This window comes from Pelobates fuscus, chromosome 1 (assembly GCF_036172605.1).
Source record: "Pelobates fuscus isolate aPelFus1 chromosome 1, aPelFus1.pri, whole genome shotgun sequence".
Taxonomy (NCBI): domain Eukaryota; kingdom Metazoa; phylum Chordata; class Amphibia; order Anura; family Pelobatidae; genus Pelobates; species Pelobates fuscus.
The window spans coordinates 69,462,603-69,481,454 of record NC_086317.1 but is presented as its reverse complement, the minus strand read 5'-3'; the positions used below and the strand labels follow the sequence as shown (position 1 = coordinate 69,481,454).

At 39.7% G+C, this 18,852-nt stretch overlaps 1 protein-coding gene across 1 annotated transcript in view; it reads left to right on the top strand.

Annotated features, from left to right (window-relative positions):
• LOC134586491 (myeloperoxidase-like) overlaps window positions 1–11,170 on the top strand; it is a 45,893-nt gene extending 34,723 nt beyond the window's left edge. The window contains exons 9-13 of the mRNA XM_063442073.1: window positions 80–332; window positions 8,274–8,444; window positions 10,047–10,284; window positions 10,649–10,859; window positions 11,133–11,170. Of these exons, the coding sequence (XP_063298143.1) occupies window positions 80–332; window positions 8,274–8,444; window positions 10,047–10,284; window positions 10,649–10,844 (858 nt within the window). The 3' untranslated portion in view covers window positions 10,845–10,859; window positions 11,133–11,170. The remainder of the gene's footprint in view (window positions 1–79; window positions 333–8,273; window positions 8,445–10,046; window positions 10,285–10,648; window positions 10,860–11,132) is intronic.
• Window positions 11,171–18,852: the final 7,682 nt, after the last annotated feature.

Sequence of the window (18,852 nt, the reverse complement as noted above, 5' to 3'; positions counted from 1 at the left end):
TCTATAACTTCTATTCTCATTCACTTCCACTTATCAGATTTGTGTTTTAATGGTTTTCTTTATCTTCTTTACTTGACAGAAAATAACATACAAAGACTGGCTTCCTTTAATGCTGGGATCAGAAACGCATAAAGTCCTACCTACATACAGAGGGTACAATTTGCTTGAGGATCCAAGGGTATCTAATGTGTTCACTATTGCTTTTCGCATGGGACATACCTTGGTACAACCATTCATCAACCGGTTAAGGGATAGCTACAACCCTTATGAACCAGAACCTCAGACTTTACTTCACAAGACATTCTTTGCTTCCTGGAGGGAGATTCAACAAGGTAACCTAACCATTGCCTCAATTTAATTATTTTGGAGCAGCATTTCAAAAGATCACAATCTGAGGGAAAATGTCTAAAATTATTTATTTACTAAAATTACCACACATTTTAGTGGTGACTTCCATAGACAAATCATTTGCACATTTTTTCAAACAGATTGTGATCTATTGCAATGTTGATGCATGCAAATAAAATGGAGGACAATGTGAGAAAAAAAAACACATTAATTTTTAAAGCACCACTATAGGCACCCAGACCACTTCAGCTCAATGAAGTGGTCTGGGTGCCAGGTCCCCCTAGTTTAATGCTACAGCTGAAAACATAGCAGTTTCAGACAAACTTCTATGTTTACACTGCAGGGTTAATCCAGCCCCTAGTGGCTGTCTCCCTGACAGCCACTAGAGGCTGCTTCCGCGATTTACACAGAATAAATCGCCCTTAATTGACGCTGGATGTCCTCACGGACCTCTAGAGTAAAAAATTGAGTAATTGTTTCGTATGAGCGGGTTTGAATGCGCGTGCGCCTCTGGCCACTCGGGAGCTGACGTCGATGGAGGAGGAGAGGTCACCAGTGCCAACGGAGCCCGGCGCTGGATTAAGGTAAGCAAATAAATGGTTAATTAACCATTTATTCGCCACGGAACGGGGCCCTAGTCACCACTATAGTGTTCCTTTAAGTAAAACATTCACGTGCAGAAATACTATTTGGAAATCAAAGTATACTAGTAATGCACAGTTGGCATAATCTTGATCCTTTTATTACCAAAATATATTTCTGGCATTAACTTGACTAAATGACAAAACAATATCAGAGTGGCACAATTAAATAAGAGAGGCTTGTCACTAATTCCATATTACTTCACTAAATTTATGCTGTAAAGTACACTAGTAATGAAATTAATTTAATAATATATTAGTACAAAACCAGAAAATGGCCATTTGAATTCAAATGTTAAAATGTAATTTTAAGCATTTTCAAATAGGGTAAGATTATATTTCAAAAACATTCTAAAAAATATTTTGTTTGTAACAAGAAACCGGATGCTTTTTTTTTTTTTTTTATAAATTCTTTATTTTTGTTGTGCAGGTAGGTACATTGTTAGGTCAAGCGCCACGACAGCGCACACTTTGAGTACACGGGAAACAGTGGCAGCGGTACATGCACATTTTTTAAATTTAAGTTATAACAGTTCTATCTTATCCAAGAAGTATGCTGAACAATAGGTAGTACATAAGGTAGGTATTGGTGAAAAGGCAAGTAGTCTTGCCTGTGAAGGCTATCTAGGTATAACAAAGAAAAGGTAACGTATATGGATAACATTGAGTATGAGCAGGTGCGTTGCTAGGGTGAGGCTATGTACATTATTACGAACATGAACATCATATAACGTGTTAACGATTTAACGATGTTGGTTACAAGGCTCAGTAGTTGGTCGGCCATAAGGTAGAGGTGGATGGCTTTGACGGCAACGTGTCGTCCTGCAACCAGCATAGCCAAAAAAAAATTAGAGTCTGACTTACTATATGCATACAAGCTGTTCACATTGAATTATGTTATTGCTACTGGCGGCTAAATACAAACGGCTAGATACAGAGGGCTAGAGACAAATGCCTGTTCTGTTTTACTCTCATGGTGGGAGTGACAAGGAAGTACCTGAAACGGGAAGCAAGTTAATGTGGACAACAGTGGAGTGAAAAAGGTGTGTCGTTAGAAGTGTATGGTTAAAAATGAGAATGTATAAGTATATGGAAATCTTACGGGTACGCCCAGGCACCGGTTAGTGGGGCTGAAAGTTAGGGGACATTTGTGGTGTAGGTGGTGTGCTTTCCTGTGGCGTTATTGCGGTGTGAAGGGTAACATGGTGGCACGGCAATGGTACCAGTTAACAGACTTATGTGTGAGCACAGTGACATGCATGGCCGCGTAAGCAGCGTTGTACACTTAGTGTTAGTGTCACTCCAGTCTAAGAGAGCACTTTCAATGTTCTGGATTGGAGGGCTGTCAAACAGCAACTTGCCCTCGTTTGCCAAATGGGCTCCAGAGGATGCGATGGTCACCAGCGTTGTGAGCTTGCAAAGTGTCGTCGGTGCCAGGGATTTTGTGGCATTGATTAAACGTGAGCTAATTGAGTATTGCGTGAGTAGGTTGGTAGGAGGACTCCTACTGGAGTATATGTCCAGGGTTTAGGTAGTGGCTGCCGTATAAGCATCGTCGTGGAGTCTTCGTGGTACAAATGGGTCTGCTCCAGCCTGGTCATATGTGTGTGTCGTTGCTGTTGTGCTAGTTCCTCCGTTTGTAAGTGCGTCCCGTGGGAGGCCCAGAGTCTCCAGGATGGCCGCAGCTCCTTCGAGGTCCCGGATGGGGTATGTGTTGCCGGCCTGGAGGACCGTTAGAACATGAGATCCCCGCCAACGATAGGGGATGTCCTTGGCTCTGAGCAATGAAGTGAAAGGCTGTAGTGTCCTGCGCCACCCTAAGGTGTTCCCCGATAAGTCAGCGAAGAAAGTGAGGCTCGAGTTCTCGAAGTTGTAGGGGGTTTTCCCCTTGAGTGCCCCCATTACTGCAGCCTTGTCTTGTTTAGTATGGAAACGGACTATTAAGTCCCGTGGGGCCGTGGTGGGTGCCTTGGAGGGTTTAGGGATGCGGAACACATCTGCAATCATCACCCCTTTAGCCTGTTTAGGTGCAAGTAGAGTTGCAAACAGTCTCCTCACGTAGTGCGGTATTTCTGCGTCCGGGATCACTTCAGCCAGGCCTCTGATTTTAAGATTGTTGCTGCGCCTGTAATCCTCGATTGCTGCGAATCTCTGTTCTGTGGCAGCCTGGTGTCGGTGGAGTGTTTGGATCTCCTGGAGCAGGTGAGTAATTTGTGCCTTTGTATCGTGGGAGTCCTTTTCCACAATTCCCATCCGACCCTGTAGGCCCTGCAAGTCTTTGCGGAAGGCAGCCATGTCCCCCTGAAGGTCTCTCCGCAGGCCTGCCAGTAGTTCCTGCATGTCCGCCTTGGTCACCGGTGCGGAGTCCGATTTGGCAGTTGTTGTTACCGGTCTCTGGCTGGGCTCTTGTAGGGAGGGCAAGTGGAAGTTCTCGGGCTCTATGAGCTGGTCATCCGAGAAATAAGAGCTCTCACCCATATAGGCGGCCATCTTGGGTAAAGAGGCGCCATGTGCCTGCCTCCATAAGTCTCCAATGCTGGAGCCTGGTTTCGGCTTGTCCGGTTTTTGTTTCTTTATTTTTCGTCCCATCTTAGCCTGGGTTGCCTGGGGATCTGTTTTTTCTCGGTTAGTAATGTTTTAATGCCGTTTATAGTCGTTTGTCAGGTCGCTGATCACGGAGCGCGGGTACTATGCGACCGTTCAGCTCTGTAGCTTGGCTCCGCCCCCAACCGGATGCTTTTTAGGATGAATTTGAAGAACCCAATAGTGTAAATGAAAGAAAAACGAGAAACATTTTTCATTTTCTAGGTGTCTATGCCATAAATTCTTGAGCATTTAATCTTTCTAGTTTCTCAGTTATGTGCTTTGACATGGTTGTGCCCTAGTACTCAACATGTAACATTTCAGTGAATGTTTCTTACACAGGTGGCATTGATCCACTGCTTCGAGCCATGATAGCAAACCGAGCCAAACTGAACAGTCAGAATCAGCTGATAGTTGATGAATTGAGGGATCGTCTCTTTGAGCTTTTTAAACGCATTGGCCTTGACCTACCAGCTCTCAATGTGCAGCAGGGTCAAGATCATGGTTTGCCAGGTAAGTTAGGAGACATATGCCTGATTAATCAAGTAAAACCAAATGTGTGGTAACATGCACACAATTTTATCTATAACATACACCTCATGTACAAAAAGTGACATAACATATATAAATGCAAGTAGATTAAATAATTGAGTAGGTGTCACTGCAGAGATGAAAATGTTAGACACTCTCATGGGGCAATACCGTACTTATGTATAATTATGAAATAGTAAAATATTCCCACCAGATATGACACTCAGATTTTGTTTGAGCATGCTTTGATAAATGGCTCCAAAATATGTGAGTGAGATACCCGGAGGGAATATTTTACTATCGAATCCATTTCCTCAGATGTTGAGGTTAAGACTCTTTCAAATATTCTGTACTCTGCTGTTGGGTTTTTACGTCCAAGATGCATTATCTTGCACTTATCCACATTAATGTAAGCTGCCAAAACTCTGACCATTTTTCTAGTTTGCCTAAATCAGTTGCCATTTGGCTTATCCCTCCTGGAACATCAACCCTGTTACATATCTTAGTATGATCAGCAAAAAGACATACCTTACTATCATGACCTTCTGCAATATCACTAATAAAAATATTAAAGAGAGGGTACAATTTGCTTGAGGATCCAAGGGTATCTAATGTGTTCACTATTGCTTTTTGCATGGGACATACATTGGTACAACCATTCATCTACCGGTTAAGGGATAGCTACCACCCTTATGAACCAGAACCTCAGACTTTACTTCACAAGACATTCTTTGCTTCCTGGAGGGTGATTCAACAAGGTAACCTAACCATTGACGCAATTTAATTATTTTGGAGCAGCAGTTCAAAAGATCACAATCTGAGGGAAAATGTCTAAAATTATTTATTTACTAAAATTACCACACATTTTAGTGGTGACTTCCATAGACAAATCATTTGCACATTTTTTCAAACAGATTGTGATCTATTGCAATGTTGATGCATGCAAATAAAATGGAGGACAATGTGAGAAAAAAACACATTAATTTTTAAAGCACCACTATAGGCACCCAGACCACTTCAGCTCAATGAAGTGGTCTGGGTGCCAGGTCTCCCTAGTTTTAATGCTACAGCTGAAAACATAGCAGTTTCAGACAAACTGCTATGTTTACACTGCAGGGTTAATCCAGCCCCTAGTGGCTGTCTCCCTGACAGCCACTAGAGGCTGCTTCCGCGATTTACACAGAGTAAATCGCACTTATTTGACGCTGGATGTCCTCACGGACCTCTAGAGTAAAAAATGGAGTAATGGTTTCCTATGAGCGGGTTTGAATGCGCGTGCGCCTCTGGCCACTCGGGAGCTGACGTCGATGGAGGAGGAGAGGTCACCAGTGCCAAGGGAGCCCGGCGCTGGATTAAGGTAAGCAAATAAATGGTTAATTAACCATTTATGCGCCACGGAACGGGGCCCTAGTCACCGCTATAGTGTTCCTTTAAGTAAAACATTCACGTGCAGAAATACTATTTGGAAATCAAAGTATACTAGTAATGCGCAGTTGGCATAATCTTGATCCTTTTATTACCAAAATATATTTCTGGCATTAACTTGACTAAATGACAAAACAATATCAGAGTGGCACAATTAAATAAGAGAGGCTTGTCACTAATTCCATATTACTTCACTAAATTTATGCTGTAAAGTACACTAGTAATGAAATTAATTTAATAATATATTAGTACAAAACCAAAAAATGCCCATTTGAATTCAAATGTTAAAATGTAATTTTAAGCATTTTCAAATAGGGTAAGATTATATTTCAAAAACATTCTAAAAAATATTTTGTTTGTAACAAGAAACCGGATGCTTTTTAGGATGAATTTGAAGAACCCAATAGTGTAAATGAAAGAAAACGGAGAAACATTTTTCATTTTCTAGGTGTCTATGCCTTAAATTCTTGAGCATTTAATCTTTCTAGTTTCTCAGTTATGTGCTTTGACATGGTTGTGCCCTAGTACTCAAAATGTAACATTTCAGTGAATGTTTCTTACACAGGTGGCATTGATCCACTGCTTCATGCCATGATAGCAAACCGAGCCAAACTGAACAGTCAGAATCAGCTGATAGTTGATGAATTGAGGGATCGTCTCTTTGAGCTTTTTAAACGCATTGGCCTTGACCTACCAGCTCTCAATGTGCAGCAGGGTCAAGATCATGGTTTGCCAGGTAAGTTAGGAGACATATGCCTGATTAATCAAGTAAAACCAAATGTGTGGTAACATGCACACAATTTTATCTATAACATACACCTCATGTACAAAAAGTGACATAACATATATAAATGCAAGTAGATTAAATAATTGAGTAGGTGTCACTGCAGAGATGAAAATGTTAGACACTCTCATGGGGCAATACCGTACTTATGTATAATTATGAAATAGTAAAATATTCCCACCAGATATGACACTCAGATTTTGTTTGAGCATGCTTTGATAAATGGCTCCAAAATATGTGAGTGAGATACCCGGAGGGAATATTTTACTATCGAATCTATTTCCTCAGATGTTGAGGTTAAGACTCTTTCAAATATTCTGTACTCTGCTGTTGGGTTTTTACGTCCAAGATGCATTATCTTGCACTTATCCACATTAATGTAAGCTGCCAAAACTCTGACCATTTTTCTAGTTTGCCTAAATCAGTTGCCATTTGGCTTATCCCTCCTGGAACATCAACCCTGTTACATATTTTAGTATGATCAGCAAAAAGACATACCTTACTATCATGACCTTCTGCAATATCACTAATAAAAATATTAAAGAAAGGGTACAATTTGCTTGAGGATCCAAGGGTATCTAATGTGTTCACTATTGCTTTTTGCATGGGACATACATTGGTACAACCATTCATCTACCGGTTAAGGGATAGCTACCACCCTTATGAACCAGAACCTCAGACTTTACTTCACAAGACATTCTTTGCTTCCTGGAGGGTGATTCAACAAGGTAACCTAACCATTGACGCAATTTAATTATTTTGGAGCAGCAGTTCAAAAGATCACAATCTGAGGGAAAATGTCTAAAATTATTTATTTACTAAAATTACCACACATTTTAGTGGTGACTTCCATAGACAAATCATTTGCACATTTTTTCAAACAGATTGTGATCTATTGCAATGTTGATGCATGCAAATAAAATGGAGGACAATGTGAGAAAAAAAAAACATTAATTTTTAAAGCACCACTATAGGCACCCAGACCACTTCAGCTCAATGAAGTGGTCTGGGTGCCAGGTCTCCCTAGTTTTAATGCTACAGCTGAAAACATAGCAGTTTCAGACAAACTGCTATGTTTACACTGCAGGGTTAATCCAGCCCCTAGTGGCTGTCTCCCTGACAGCCACTAGAGGCTGCTTCCGCGATTTACACAGAGTAAATCGCACTTATTTGACGCTGGATGTCCTCACGGACCACTAGAGTAAAAAATTGAGTAAAGGTTTCCTATGAGCGGGTTTGAATGCGCGTGCGCCTCTGGCCACTCGGGAGCTGACGTCGATGGAGGAGGAGAGGTCACCAGTGCCAAGGGAGCCCGGCGCTGGATTAAGGTAAGCAAATAAATGGTTAATTAACCATTTATTCGCCACGGAACGGGGCCCTAGTCACCGCTATAGTGTTCCTTTAAGTAAAACATTCACGTGCAGAAATACTATTTGGAAATCAAAGTATACTAGTAATGCGCAGTTGGCATAATCTTGATCCTTTTATTACCAAAATATATTTCTGGCATTAACTTGACTAAATGACAAAACAATATCAGAGTGACACAATTAAATAAGAGAGGCTTGTCACTAATTCCATATTACTTCACTAAATGTATGCTGTAAAGTACACCAGTAACGAAATCAATTTAATAATATATTAGTACAAAACCAGAAAATGACCATTTGAATTAAAATGTTAAAATGTAATTTTAAGCATTTTCAAATAGGGTAAGATTATATTTCAAAAACATTCTAAAAAATATTTTGTTTGTAACAAGAAACCGGATGCTTTTTAGGATGAATTTGAAGAACCCAATAGTGTAAATGAAAGAAAAACGAGAAAAATTTTTCATTTTCTAGGTGTCTATGCCATAAATTCTTGAGCATTTAATCTTTCTAGTTTCTCAGTTATGTGCTTTGACATGGTTTTGCCCTAGTACTCAAAATGTAACATTTCAGTGAATGTTTCTTACACAGGTGGCATTGATCCACTGCTTCGAGCCATGATAGCAAACCGAGCCAAACTGAACAGTCAGAATCAGCTGATAGTTGATGAATTGAGGGATCGTCTCTTTGAGCTTTTTAAACGAATTGGCCTTGACCTACCAGCTCTCAATGTGCAGCGGGGTCGTGATCATGGTTTGCCAGGTAAGTTAGGAGAAATATGCCTGATTAATCAAGTAAAACCAAATGTGTGGTAACATGCACACATTTTTATCTATAACATACACCTCATGTACAAGAAGTGACATAAAATATATAAATGCAAGTAGATTAAATAATTGAGTAGGTGTCACTGCAGAGATGAAAATGTTAGACACTCTCATGGGGCAATACCGTACTTATGTATAATTATGAAATAGTAAAATATTCCCACCAGATATGACACTCAGATTTTGTTTGAGCATGCTTTGATAACTGGCTCCAAAATATGTGAGTGAGATACCTGGAGGGAATATTTTACTATCGAATCCATTTCCTCAGATGTTGAGGTTAAGACTCTTTCAAATATTCTGTACTCTGCTGTTGGGTTTTTACGTCCAAGATGCATTATCTTGCACTTATCCACATTAATGTAAGCTGCCAAAACTCTGACCATTTTTCTAGTTTGCCTAAATCAGTTGCCATTTGGCTTATCCCTCCTGGAACATCAACCCTGTTACATATTTTAGTATGATCAGCAAAAAGACATACCTTACTATCATGACCTTCTGCAATATCACTAATAAAAATATTAAAGAGAATGGGTCCAAGTACAGATCCCTGAGGTACCCTATTGGTGACAAGCCCATGCTTCAGATATACTCCATTGACTACAACCCTCTGTTGCCTGTCACTCAGCCACTGCCTTACCCATTCAACAATATTGGAATCCAAACTAAAAGATTGCAGTTTATTGATAAGCATTCTATTTGCAACAGTGTCAAAACAACATTGCCCCCTATACACACACACTGCTGCCAATACACATACACACACCATGTATCACACACACACACTGTCCCTCGTACACACACACTGCCCCCACACACACACTGCCCCTTTCAAACACTCTGCCCCCCACACACACTGTACCCCTCAAGACATATTCACTGTACCCCCCAATACACACACTGTATCCCTCACACACACTGCACCCTTCAAACACACAGACACAATGAATCCCTCACACATACACACTACAACCCGCACACACACAGCACCCCTCACACAAACACACACACACTGTACCCTTCACACACACACACTGTGCTGTAGTGGTTATTGTGCTTGAATTGTTTCTTCAAAAAATCTACCAGTGCACCTCCCGAGATTAGGTTTTGTATCCGCCCCTGACAGGGAAACATTTCTGCTGAATAGGGGCCTAGTATATGCAGCAGCGTATACAACCTAGAAATATTTTTTTCTTAACTTGGAGCACCTTGGAAAAATATTGAAATATTAAGGGTGTTTTGAACCTAAAAAGTTTGGGAACCACTGCTTTATCCTGATACCTATTTATGAGATGCCAAAAAACTTGTCCCAACCGAAAGAGACCTTTGTAATATTATCCTTTGCAAAGCTTGATATGTCACAACACTGGCATATGCCTTCAAATATAGATCTCAGCCTGATTGTACTGCAAGTGACTTTCAGGGACTATCACCATATTGGATCAAATCAAATCCTCTGTATGTCCTTTTGAGAACACACATTAGGTTGTAACTTCCTTGTGCTACATTGTTAAAGGTAACCTTTTATATTCTTCAGGATACAATTCATGGAGGAAGTTTTGTGGTTTGTCTGCACCCCGCAATCTGATGGAGCTGACCTCTGTGTTAAATAATACAGAGCTGGCACAAAAATTTATTAACCTCTACGGAACACCTGAAAACATTGATATCTGGGTTGGAGGAGTCTCGGAACCTCATGTTCCTGGTGGAAAAATTGGCAAACTGCTCACCTGCCTGATTGGAGACCAGTTCCGTAGGGCACGCGATGGAGATAGGTATGGGATATATACTCCAATATATAGATTAAAGAATACAAAGTAAAATTTGTTAAATGAGTGATAAAACGAATAATGAGTTGTTTTTAATTGCAAACACATTGCTGGAATATGCTAGAGAAAGTTAAACGGTGCTGCTAAAATTCACAGACTCTATAAAATCTGTAAAAAAGATAGCCATGTTTTTTTTTTGTGTTGTTACTTCCTTAAAAGCAGTGAAGGTAAATCCACTGCTGAAGCAGTTACCGGAATGCTAGTAGTTTCATGATTTATAGCTATATGAATGTTTAATACAACAGGTAGATAAATATAATATAAGATATAATACATGTTTGTATAAACACATGTATTTCTTTTTGTACAGTTTTTATTATGAAAATCCCTCAGTTTTTACTGCTGCTCAGAGGAAAGAAATAGAGAATGTGAATCTGGCGCGTGTCATCTGCGATAACACCAACATTGAAGATGTCCCTCTAAATGTCTTCATGGGGAATGATTTACCAAGAGACTTTCTAAAGTGCTCTAATATCCCAGCACTTAACCTGACACTTTGGAAATAAATTCAGAATAATAAGGTACGTTGTCAGAACCTTTAACAAAAAACTAAATTCTATCAGATATTTAATTTAAATATTCCACTGCATTTATTGTTACCATTTACAATAGGAATGGATTAAAAAAATAGCTACCACTCTGCTTTCAACATCATTGGAGAAGATTTGTGTTAGAACATTCCTTTAAACTGTATGTTCACCTTACTGTTTACAAGAATAACTATAAAATAGAATCAAGTTTATTAAACATTTGATATGTTATCAATAAATAATATATAGTTTTCTATCTTCCAGTTCTAGATGGTCATCATCAACAGACACAGTGGACCCTGAGATGACAAATAATACTATTGGATTTACTAGTATCTTGCATTAATTTGAACTTTGTATATTTTTATAATGTTCTTAACTGCATTGTGTTAACATCAAATAAAAAACATTTGTCACGCTATCACGTTTGCATTTGACTTTGTGTAACGTAGAAATTAAAGATAATGTTTTATGTCAGCCAACCATAGCCTTGCCAAACATATATTTCATTATTATCAGTTAAATATCTAAAACAAGTTATACATATCATGCAAATAGTTACACCAACCAAAAACAGTGTTTTTTTAATTTTATTTAAAATGTCATGTTTTTTTCCCTTCCCTACCTTAGCACCCCCTCAGACTAAAATAAAGCCCAATCTTACTTCGGTTCCAGCGCCAATACCATGTTTTCCTGGTAGCCCAATCCTTCTTTGGTTACATCACTCCACCCTCCTTGGAGGAATGTTGGGGAGGACATACTAAGGGGAGAATATGGGCGGCATGGGGGGGGGACATACAGCCATTGAACGCCTGTCGCCATCATGTTGTGCGTGCTGACAGCACATGTCCAATAGTCACAGAATTGACATTAGTCAGCCTTGTTGTTGCTGGAGGTAGCTTTACAGTTCCATTGGCAAAGGGGTTAAACTCTCTATGTCCAGCATTTCGTAGCAAAACACTGCACGTACAGACTCCAAACACCATGATCACTTCAAATCACTGAAATTTTCATGGTCCTTGAAGAAGCCCTTTTATTTAACTTTAACATACTCAGCATCCTCCGTCTCTTGAAGGCGTTGCTAGAATATGTAAATAACATAGGCTGAAATCATGTGCAAAACATAAAATGAGTAAACAAAATCCATTTCTGACTCCGAAAGAATTGATGAGACTTGTAAAAAGAGTTAAATGTAAAAAAATAATCCAGGCACTCCAACGAATTCCAAAATGTAGGCAATTTTATTTAGAACCAGGAGCTACACAGCAACGTTTCGACCTCTTAGGGCCTTTGTCAAGCTACTGAAGCATATACAAAATACACAATATATAGGTGCATGTAACCCTTTAACAAGTGAATAAACATGGGATATATTGGTTAATTACTCCCATCATCAATTAATAACAATAAACATGTGTACAAAACATATGCGCGGTACGTGTATATCTCTTTACGCATGTGCATTCACACTCGATCGCGATTTGGTCTTACCAGACCATGTGATCGGCATGAGTAGCTTTATCTCGTTGGCTGGAGATGGTCACATGATTTAAGACATGTGACTGGACCCGGAAATGTGAGTACCTAGCGTTTTCTGGTGCTTCCAATAGAAGCTAAATTATCATACCCATTTAAAAGCTATTAGATACAAACTTGTTCATTATTGAGTAATTGAACTTTCTGACTAATAAACTTAGACTCTATTGGCTATGTTATCCTATGCTTTTGGACACCCCTATTATGTGAGATGATCATTGGAGAGACAATTATGTTTTTTTACACATGTGTATTGTTATTAATTGATGATGGGAGTAATTAACCAATATATTACATGTTTATTCACTTGTTAAATGGTTATATGCACCTATATATTGTGTATTTTGTATGTGCTTCAGTAGCTTGACAAAGGCCCTAAAGGGGTCGAAACGTTGCGGTGTAGCTCCTGGTTCTAAATAAAATTGCCTACATTTTGGAATTCGTTGGAGTGTCTGGATTATTTTTTACATTTAACAATTTTACATTTGGTCCATTTTGGTACTGGAACTTGTCCATTGGAGCACCCTGGATTCCTTGACGAAGGGTTGAGTGCACTTCCACTATTTATCTATATCCTGTAAAACGAGTTAAACATATACATAATCAATGGAAATTCCATTCATCATAAACGGAACTAAATAATATCATGTAGAACAAGGTAATATAAATACAGATAAATTATTGCAGACCATAAAAAAAAAAATCTAGAACTGCAAAAGTGGCAAAAAGGAGGCAAAATGTCAAATGAGAATTTATAGTCAAAGGAAGACAAGAAAACCTGGTCTCACCAAACAATGGATATTGGTAAATGCTCCATTATAAATCAATAACACTCAATTTTCTCATTAAGCTATATCGAACCAGCATATGCACCGCGCTTCCTTCAGGAGCAGCATTTTTACCCTATTTCCCTCACGGGTTAATGGTAATACCTTTTCTAACTGGTATTGGTATTTCAATTGGGATATGTTATGGCACATCTCTCTAAATCGCCATGCTTCGGGTCCTGCATTGCGGTTAGATGTTTTGTGATGAGACACACAATCTTTCTACTACAAACTCCACTGGCTAACCTTTTTTAAGGGTACCCACTATACCAGATGGGGCAGGAGGCGGCATCAAAATAAAGAAAGACTAATTATAGATTTGTAGCAAGACTGCAAATAAAGTCACCAAGGACACGAGGTAGTAAATCTCTCTAAAACTATGCTTTTTAATACCCAAGTTAACACCCTAAGCAAAAGTGTAAAGTGTATACACAGAGTAAATTTTTTTTGTTCTGGTGAGTATAATCATTATATGTAGGCCTTTTCATGCAAACACTGCCTTTTATGCAAAAGGAATCCGCTGTTAAACTGAGATTTCTTTTATTACTTGCTATTGTACTTCATGTGTTTATATATATAAATGATTTATTTTATTTTATTTTTTTATTAGAAGACATGAAATTTGAGGAAATGTACACTCCATTCTAATAAAGGAGTTCCCATGATGACACTCCTACAGCCATACCCAGGGCCATATTTCCCAACAGTATGCAATGTAACTACATGTTTAAAATATTTTTTTAAAAATATAAAGAATTAGAAGACATTTCTCCACTCCCTCCCTTTTCATTAAGATACAACTTTCTAAATCTCCACCTGTAAGCTGGTATTTTTTTTAAATTACTTCAGTGCAAGTTTACTCAAATCTCATGTCAACTACTGAGACTTATCAAAGTTACGACCTAATCGCAGCTAAATCCAAAGGCCAATACTCCATACTAATTCTTCTTGACCTCTTTGCTGCCTTTGACACCATTGATCATGCTCTACTTCTTCAAACTCTTCAATCACTCAGTCTCTGTGACTTTGTCCTCTCGTGATTTTCCTCTTATCTCTCCCAATGCTCATTCAGTGTCTCCTTTTCAAATTATACCTCCTCCCCTCGTTCTGTCTCAGTTGGAGTCCCCCCAGGCTCTGTCCTTGTGTAATGACATGAAGGGGTGCTGCCCTGGAACAACACTGTCCCTTTAAATGTGGGAACCAATACAGCAAAGAAATAAATGCCAAGACACAAATGAATAGGTTAAATCAAGATATATATATATATTACAGAGAACCAAAAGACCAAACAAAACAATATATATATACAATGCCACAAAATATATACAATAAATCAGAATAAGCACGAATAGTGCAAGCAACGTATACTGAAACAGTCCTTTGGTATAAGGGCAGGATTGTGCAGTTACCACGAGTAGTAGGTAGGGCACAAATCCAGAGTCACAAGACTAATATACTGACACCAGGAATCAAGGTCAGAAGCAGAATAAATGAACAAGGCTGCAGGGTCAGGATCACTGGTGATAAGGCAGAGAACATGGAACCAGAACACAGGATCAGAGGGCACAGGAATAAAGGACCAGGAGGACACAGGAACGCAGGATCGGGAGGACACAGGACGAAGACCAGGAGGCGCAGGACACAGGACAAAGGAACAGTATGCAGGATCAAGGAGCCAGAATCACGGGGAACCAGGGAAACAGGAGACAAGAGACAATGATCTGGCAAGGAGTGAGGGGAGAAACCAAACGACATAGGTGCGAAACAAGGACCAGGTGAAGTGCTTAACGAAAAGAAATTAGGAACAGTGCCAAACAAAGATAGTGGTGAATGTGGGTACTGCACGAGGGCAAATCAACTAAGGAGTGTCGTGACACCTTGGTCCCCTTGTATTTTCTCTTTATACTGTTCTCTTGGCAAACTTATTTCCTCTTTTGGATTCCATTACCACCTGTACGCTAATGGCACCCAGATATATCTCTCCTCCCTGGACCTCTCTCTTGCCGTCCTTTTCTCCCCCTAATACTGATCCTCCTCTTTCGCTCTCCCTTCAAGTGTGTGGTATTCACATAAGTCCATCCTTGCAACCGCGCTGTCTTGGCGTCATACTTGATTTTGGCCTCTGGGCCTCACATCCAGTATGTTGCCAAAATCTTAAAAACATAGCCTGCATCCGCCCCTTTCTTACGCCAGATGCTACTAAGGAGCTTGTCCATGCTCTAGTAATTTCCCGCATGGCTTATTGTAACCCTCTCCTGACTGGTCTTCCCAAAAGCCGTATTGCACCGCTACAGTCTGTAATGAATGCTGCCGCCAGACTGATTTTCCTCTCTAGTCGGTTCTCTCACACGGTCACACCTCACCCCTCTGTCAGTCCTTACATTGGCTTCCTGTATTCTATAGAAGTCAATTCAAGGTGCTAACCCATACCCATAACGCATTGACCAATTCTAGCCCCTCTTATATCTCTTCATAAATCCATAGGTATGCCCCTTCTCAGTCTCTCCGCTCTGCCTGTGACCTTCTCCTGCATGTTGTTCGCACCCGTACGGCCAACTCACGTTTGAAGGACTTCTTGCAGGCGACTCCCTTCCAATGGAATAGCCTGACTACCGCCATCAGAGTCTCCCCTAGTCTTCAATCATTTAAGTGCCTTAAAACCCATCTCTTTAGGAAAGCTTATGGCCTCCCAGAGTAACCTCTATCTCACATACCTGTCTCTTTATCTCTCCTAAAGGGCAGCACTCTACTCTCTCCTCGAGCTCTGCTTCACTCCCACCTTATTTGATTGCTATTTCCTGTCCTATTGAGTTTTGCACCCCACCTCCTATAGCATGTAAGTTCGTTTGAGCAGGGTCCTCTTAACCCCTTAAGGACCAAACTTCTGGAATAAAAGGGAATTATGACGTGTCACACATGTCATGTGTCCTTAAGGGGTTAAACCTATCGCTCCTCTAAGTTTTCTTGTAATTGTCCTATTTATAGTTAAATCTCCCCTCAAAATGTACAAAACCAAGATATAAATGAAAGATCTTACCAAGCTGTAAGTCACATCGAAATATACTGTTGGTTCATATATTTATGGCTATAGAAATATGTATAGCAAAGAACTGGCAGAAGTGAGGCCCTCTGTCATGGACAGAAATCATAAATCAAATAGATTTCCAACATAATATGGAGGTGATTTCCAACATAATATGGAGTGCAATGAGATATCAGACCCGTGGAACACATATAGAGCTGGTATCCCCTTGTGACTGTATCCCCCTTTGGGACCCAAGTCCCGCACCTCTCCCCAACACCTCCTCCATTAGTGAATTGAATGATATTGAATGATGGTAGCGATGCTCTCGTTTATCTTTGTAGGATATTTCTGTGCGATTAACTTATAGACAATTTAAAATAAAAGATAGAGAAAGCTAAAAATATGGTAGAGGAAAGGGTAAATAAAAAATACGGGTAAGGGAAGGAAAGGAAAGGAGAGAAGTAAAGAAGAGAGATAATTAGGGGAAGAGAGAAATTAGGGCAAGAGAGAAAATGAGAAGGGATGGGGAAAGCAAAAGGAAAGTGAAATGGTTGGATAGAAAAAGTAGAATAAAGTAATTATCACAAACTTGAAGAGACTCCTTTTCTTTTATCCTCTTTTTTTTTATACCACAATACTGTTGGGAATTGTATGGGGAAAAAAATCAAGAACTAAATAAAAAAAAGAAAAAAAAAAAAAAGAAAAGAAAGTCAATATAGCACATAATTAGAGATGTCCCGAACAGCTCACCAGGAACTGTTCGCCGGCGAACATAGCTTGTTCGCGGTCGCCACGGCGGGCGAACATATGCGATGTTCGGTCCGCCCCCTATTCGTCATGGAGGTGGGAGGGTCTGCTGCCGATTGGCTGGAATGTGTCTGCTGACTGTGAGGTACAGGGTTAAAGTTTACTCAATGATGATGAATAAGGGGCGGACCGAACATCGCATATGTTTGCCCGCCGCGGCGACCGCGAACAAGCTATGTTCGCCGGCGAACAGTTCCTGGCGAACTGTTCGGGACATCTCTACACATAATCTAATGTAATCTCTATGGAACTCTATATAACTATGATTTTAAATGTGTATAAAAAGCTTATATGTGTTGTGTGTGCTGTTTATGATATTGTGTGTTGGCAATACTGTGTTTGTGTAGCTCTCTCTACTGTTGTGGGAGGGGGGTGTCTGCAGGTGTGTTGTGGGGGTCTTTATTTGATATAATGTAATTTAATTCAAAGATAAAAATATTATAATAAAGTTATAAAGACACCTTTCTCTGTCTACCTTTTCCCAGAGAGATGGTATGGATCCTTGTTGTTCCTTGTGGTGTGGTGATTGTTAATCTCAACGTGCACCTTCTAAGTGTGCAGACACCTTTTGCCTCTCACTCTGGTCAGGTGCTTTTCTAGCAAGGAAGAGTTCCCTGTGGTGTCTGCACCCACTGATGGTGCAGACCACATGCTTCCCTGCGTGGAAGCGGTGAGATTCTCTGATATCCCCAATAGGTTTCTTTAGGTCCAAATGCCATGCAAAGTAATCCTACAGGCTATTTTTTTTGCTGACCCATGCTCTACTCTAAAAATCTTCCCATTTATATACGATCTTGAATTCTGAACGTATTAGTTGATATTTAATTTAACCCCTTAAGGACCAAACTTCTGGAATAAAAGGGAATCATGACATGTCACACATGTCATGTGTCCTTAAGGGGTTAAGACACTATGCTGAGATTATTCCTTATGATAATTGTTTTACTTGTAAATGTATTTTCTTACTTAGCTGTACAAAGGATAGTCAAAACATTTAGTTATATGTAACATGGAAGAGGAGAAAGTATTATTAGCATTTATAGAGTGCCCGCTTATTCCACAGCAATTTACAATGTTATCAAGAGGAATAAATTAGACGATAAGAAATTGTTACATGAACAATAGTTTGATGAGGACCTTGCTCAAAAGAGCTTTAAATCTAGATGAGGTTAGACATGTGCAATTTGTTTCGGTCCGAATAGGAATTCGGATGAATTTCGGACAATTCGGACATTCGAGTACTTCCGAATGTCCGAAGTGCGAAGTGCCGAATTGCCGAATTGCCGATGTCCCGAAGTTCCGAAATTACTGAAGTGCCGAAGTGTTGAAGTGCCGAAGTGCCGAAGTTCTGAAGTTCTGAAGTTGCCGAAGTTGCCGAAGTTCCGAAGTGTCAAAGTGCCGAAGTGCCGAAGTTCCGAAGCACAATATTGCCTAAGTACTAATATACTTACCCAGTGAAAGAAGAAGAATGTTACATTGTATACAATTTTAAATAAAAAGTATACAAACATAGCCAGGATTCACCTGTAAGCATTTGCAACACTTACAACAATCAAGTAACATACATTCATATAAAATGTAAGTTACTTGGCCAGTCAGTTTAATGACAGGAATGAATAAGTAGATAACTCCCTAATTCCCACGGTATTAGGGAGCTATCTACTAAAAGGCTGAAAGACCTAAATTGGTCTTTCAGCCAAATTTACTAATACTAAGTAAAGATTACTTAGTATTAGTAAATTATGCCCCTACTCGCTATAGCGCGAGTAGGGGCATGTCTATTAAACAG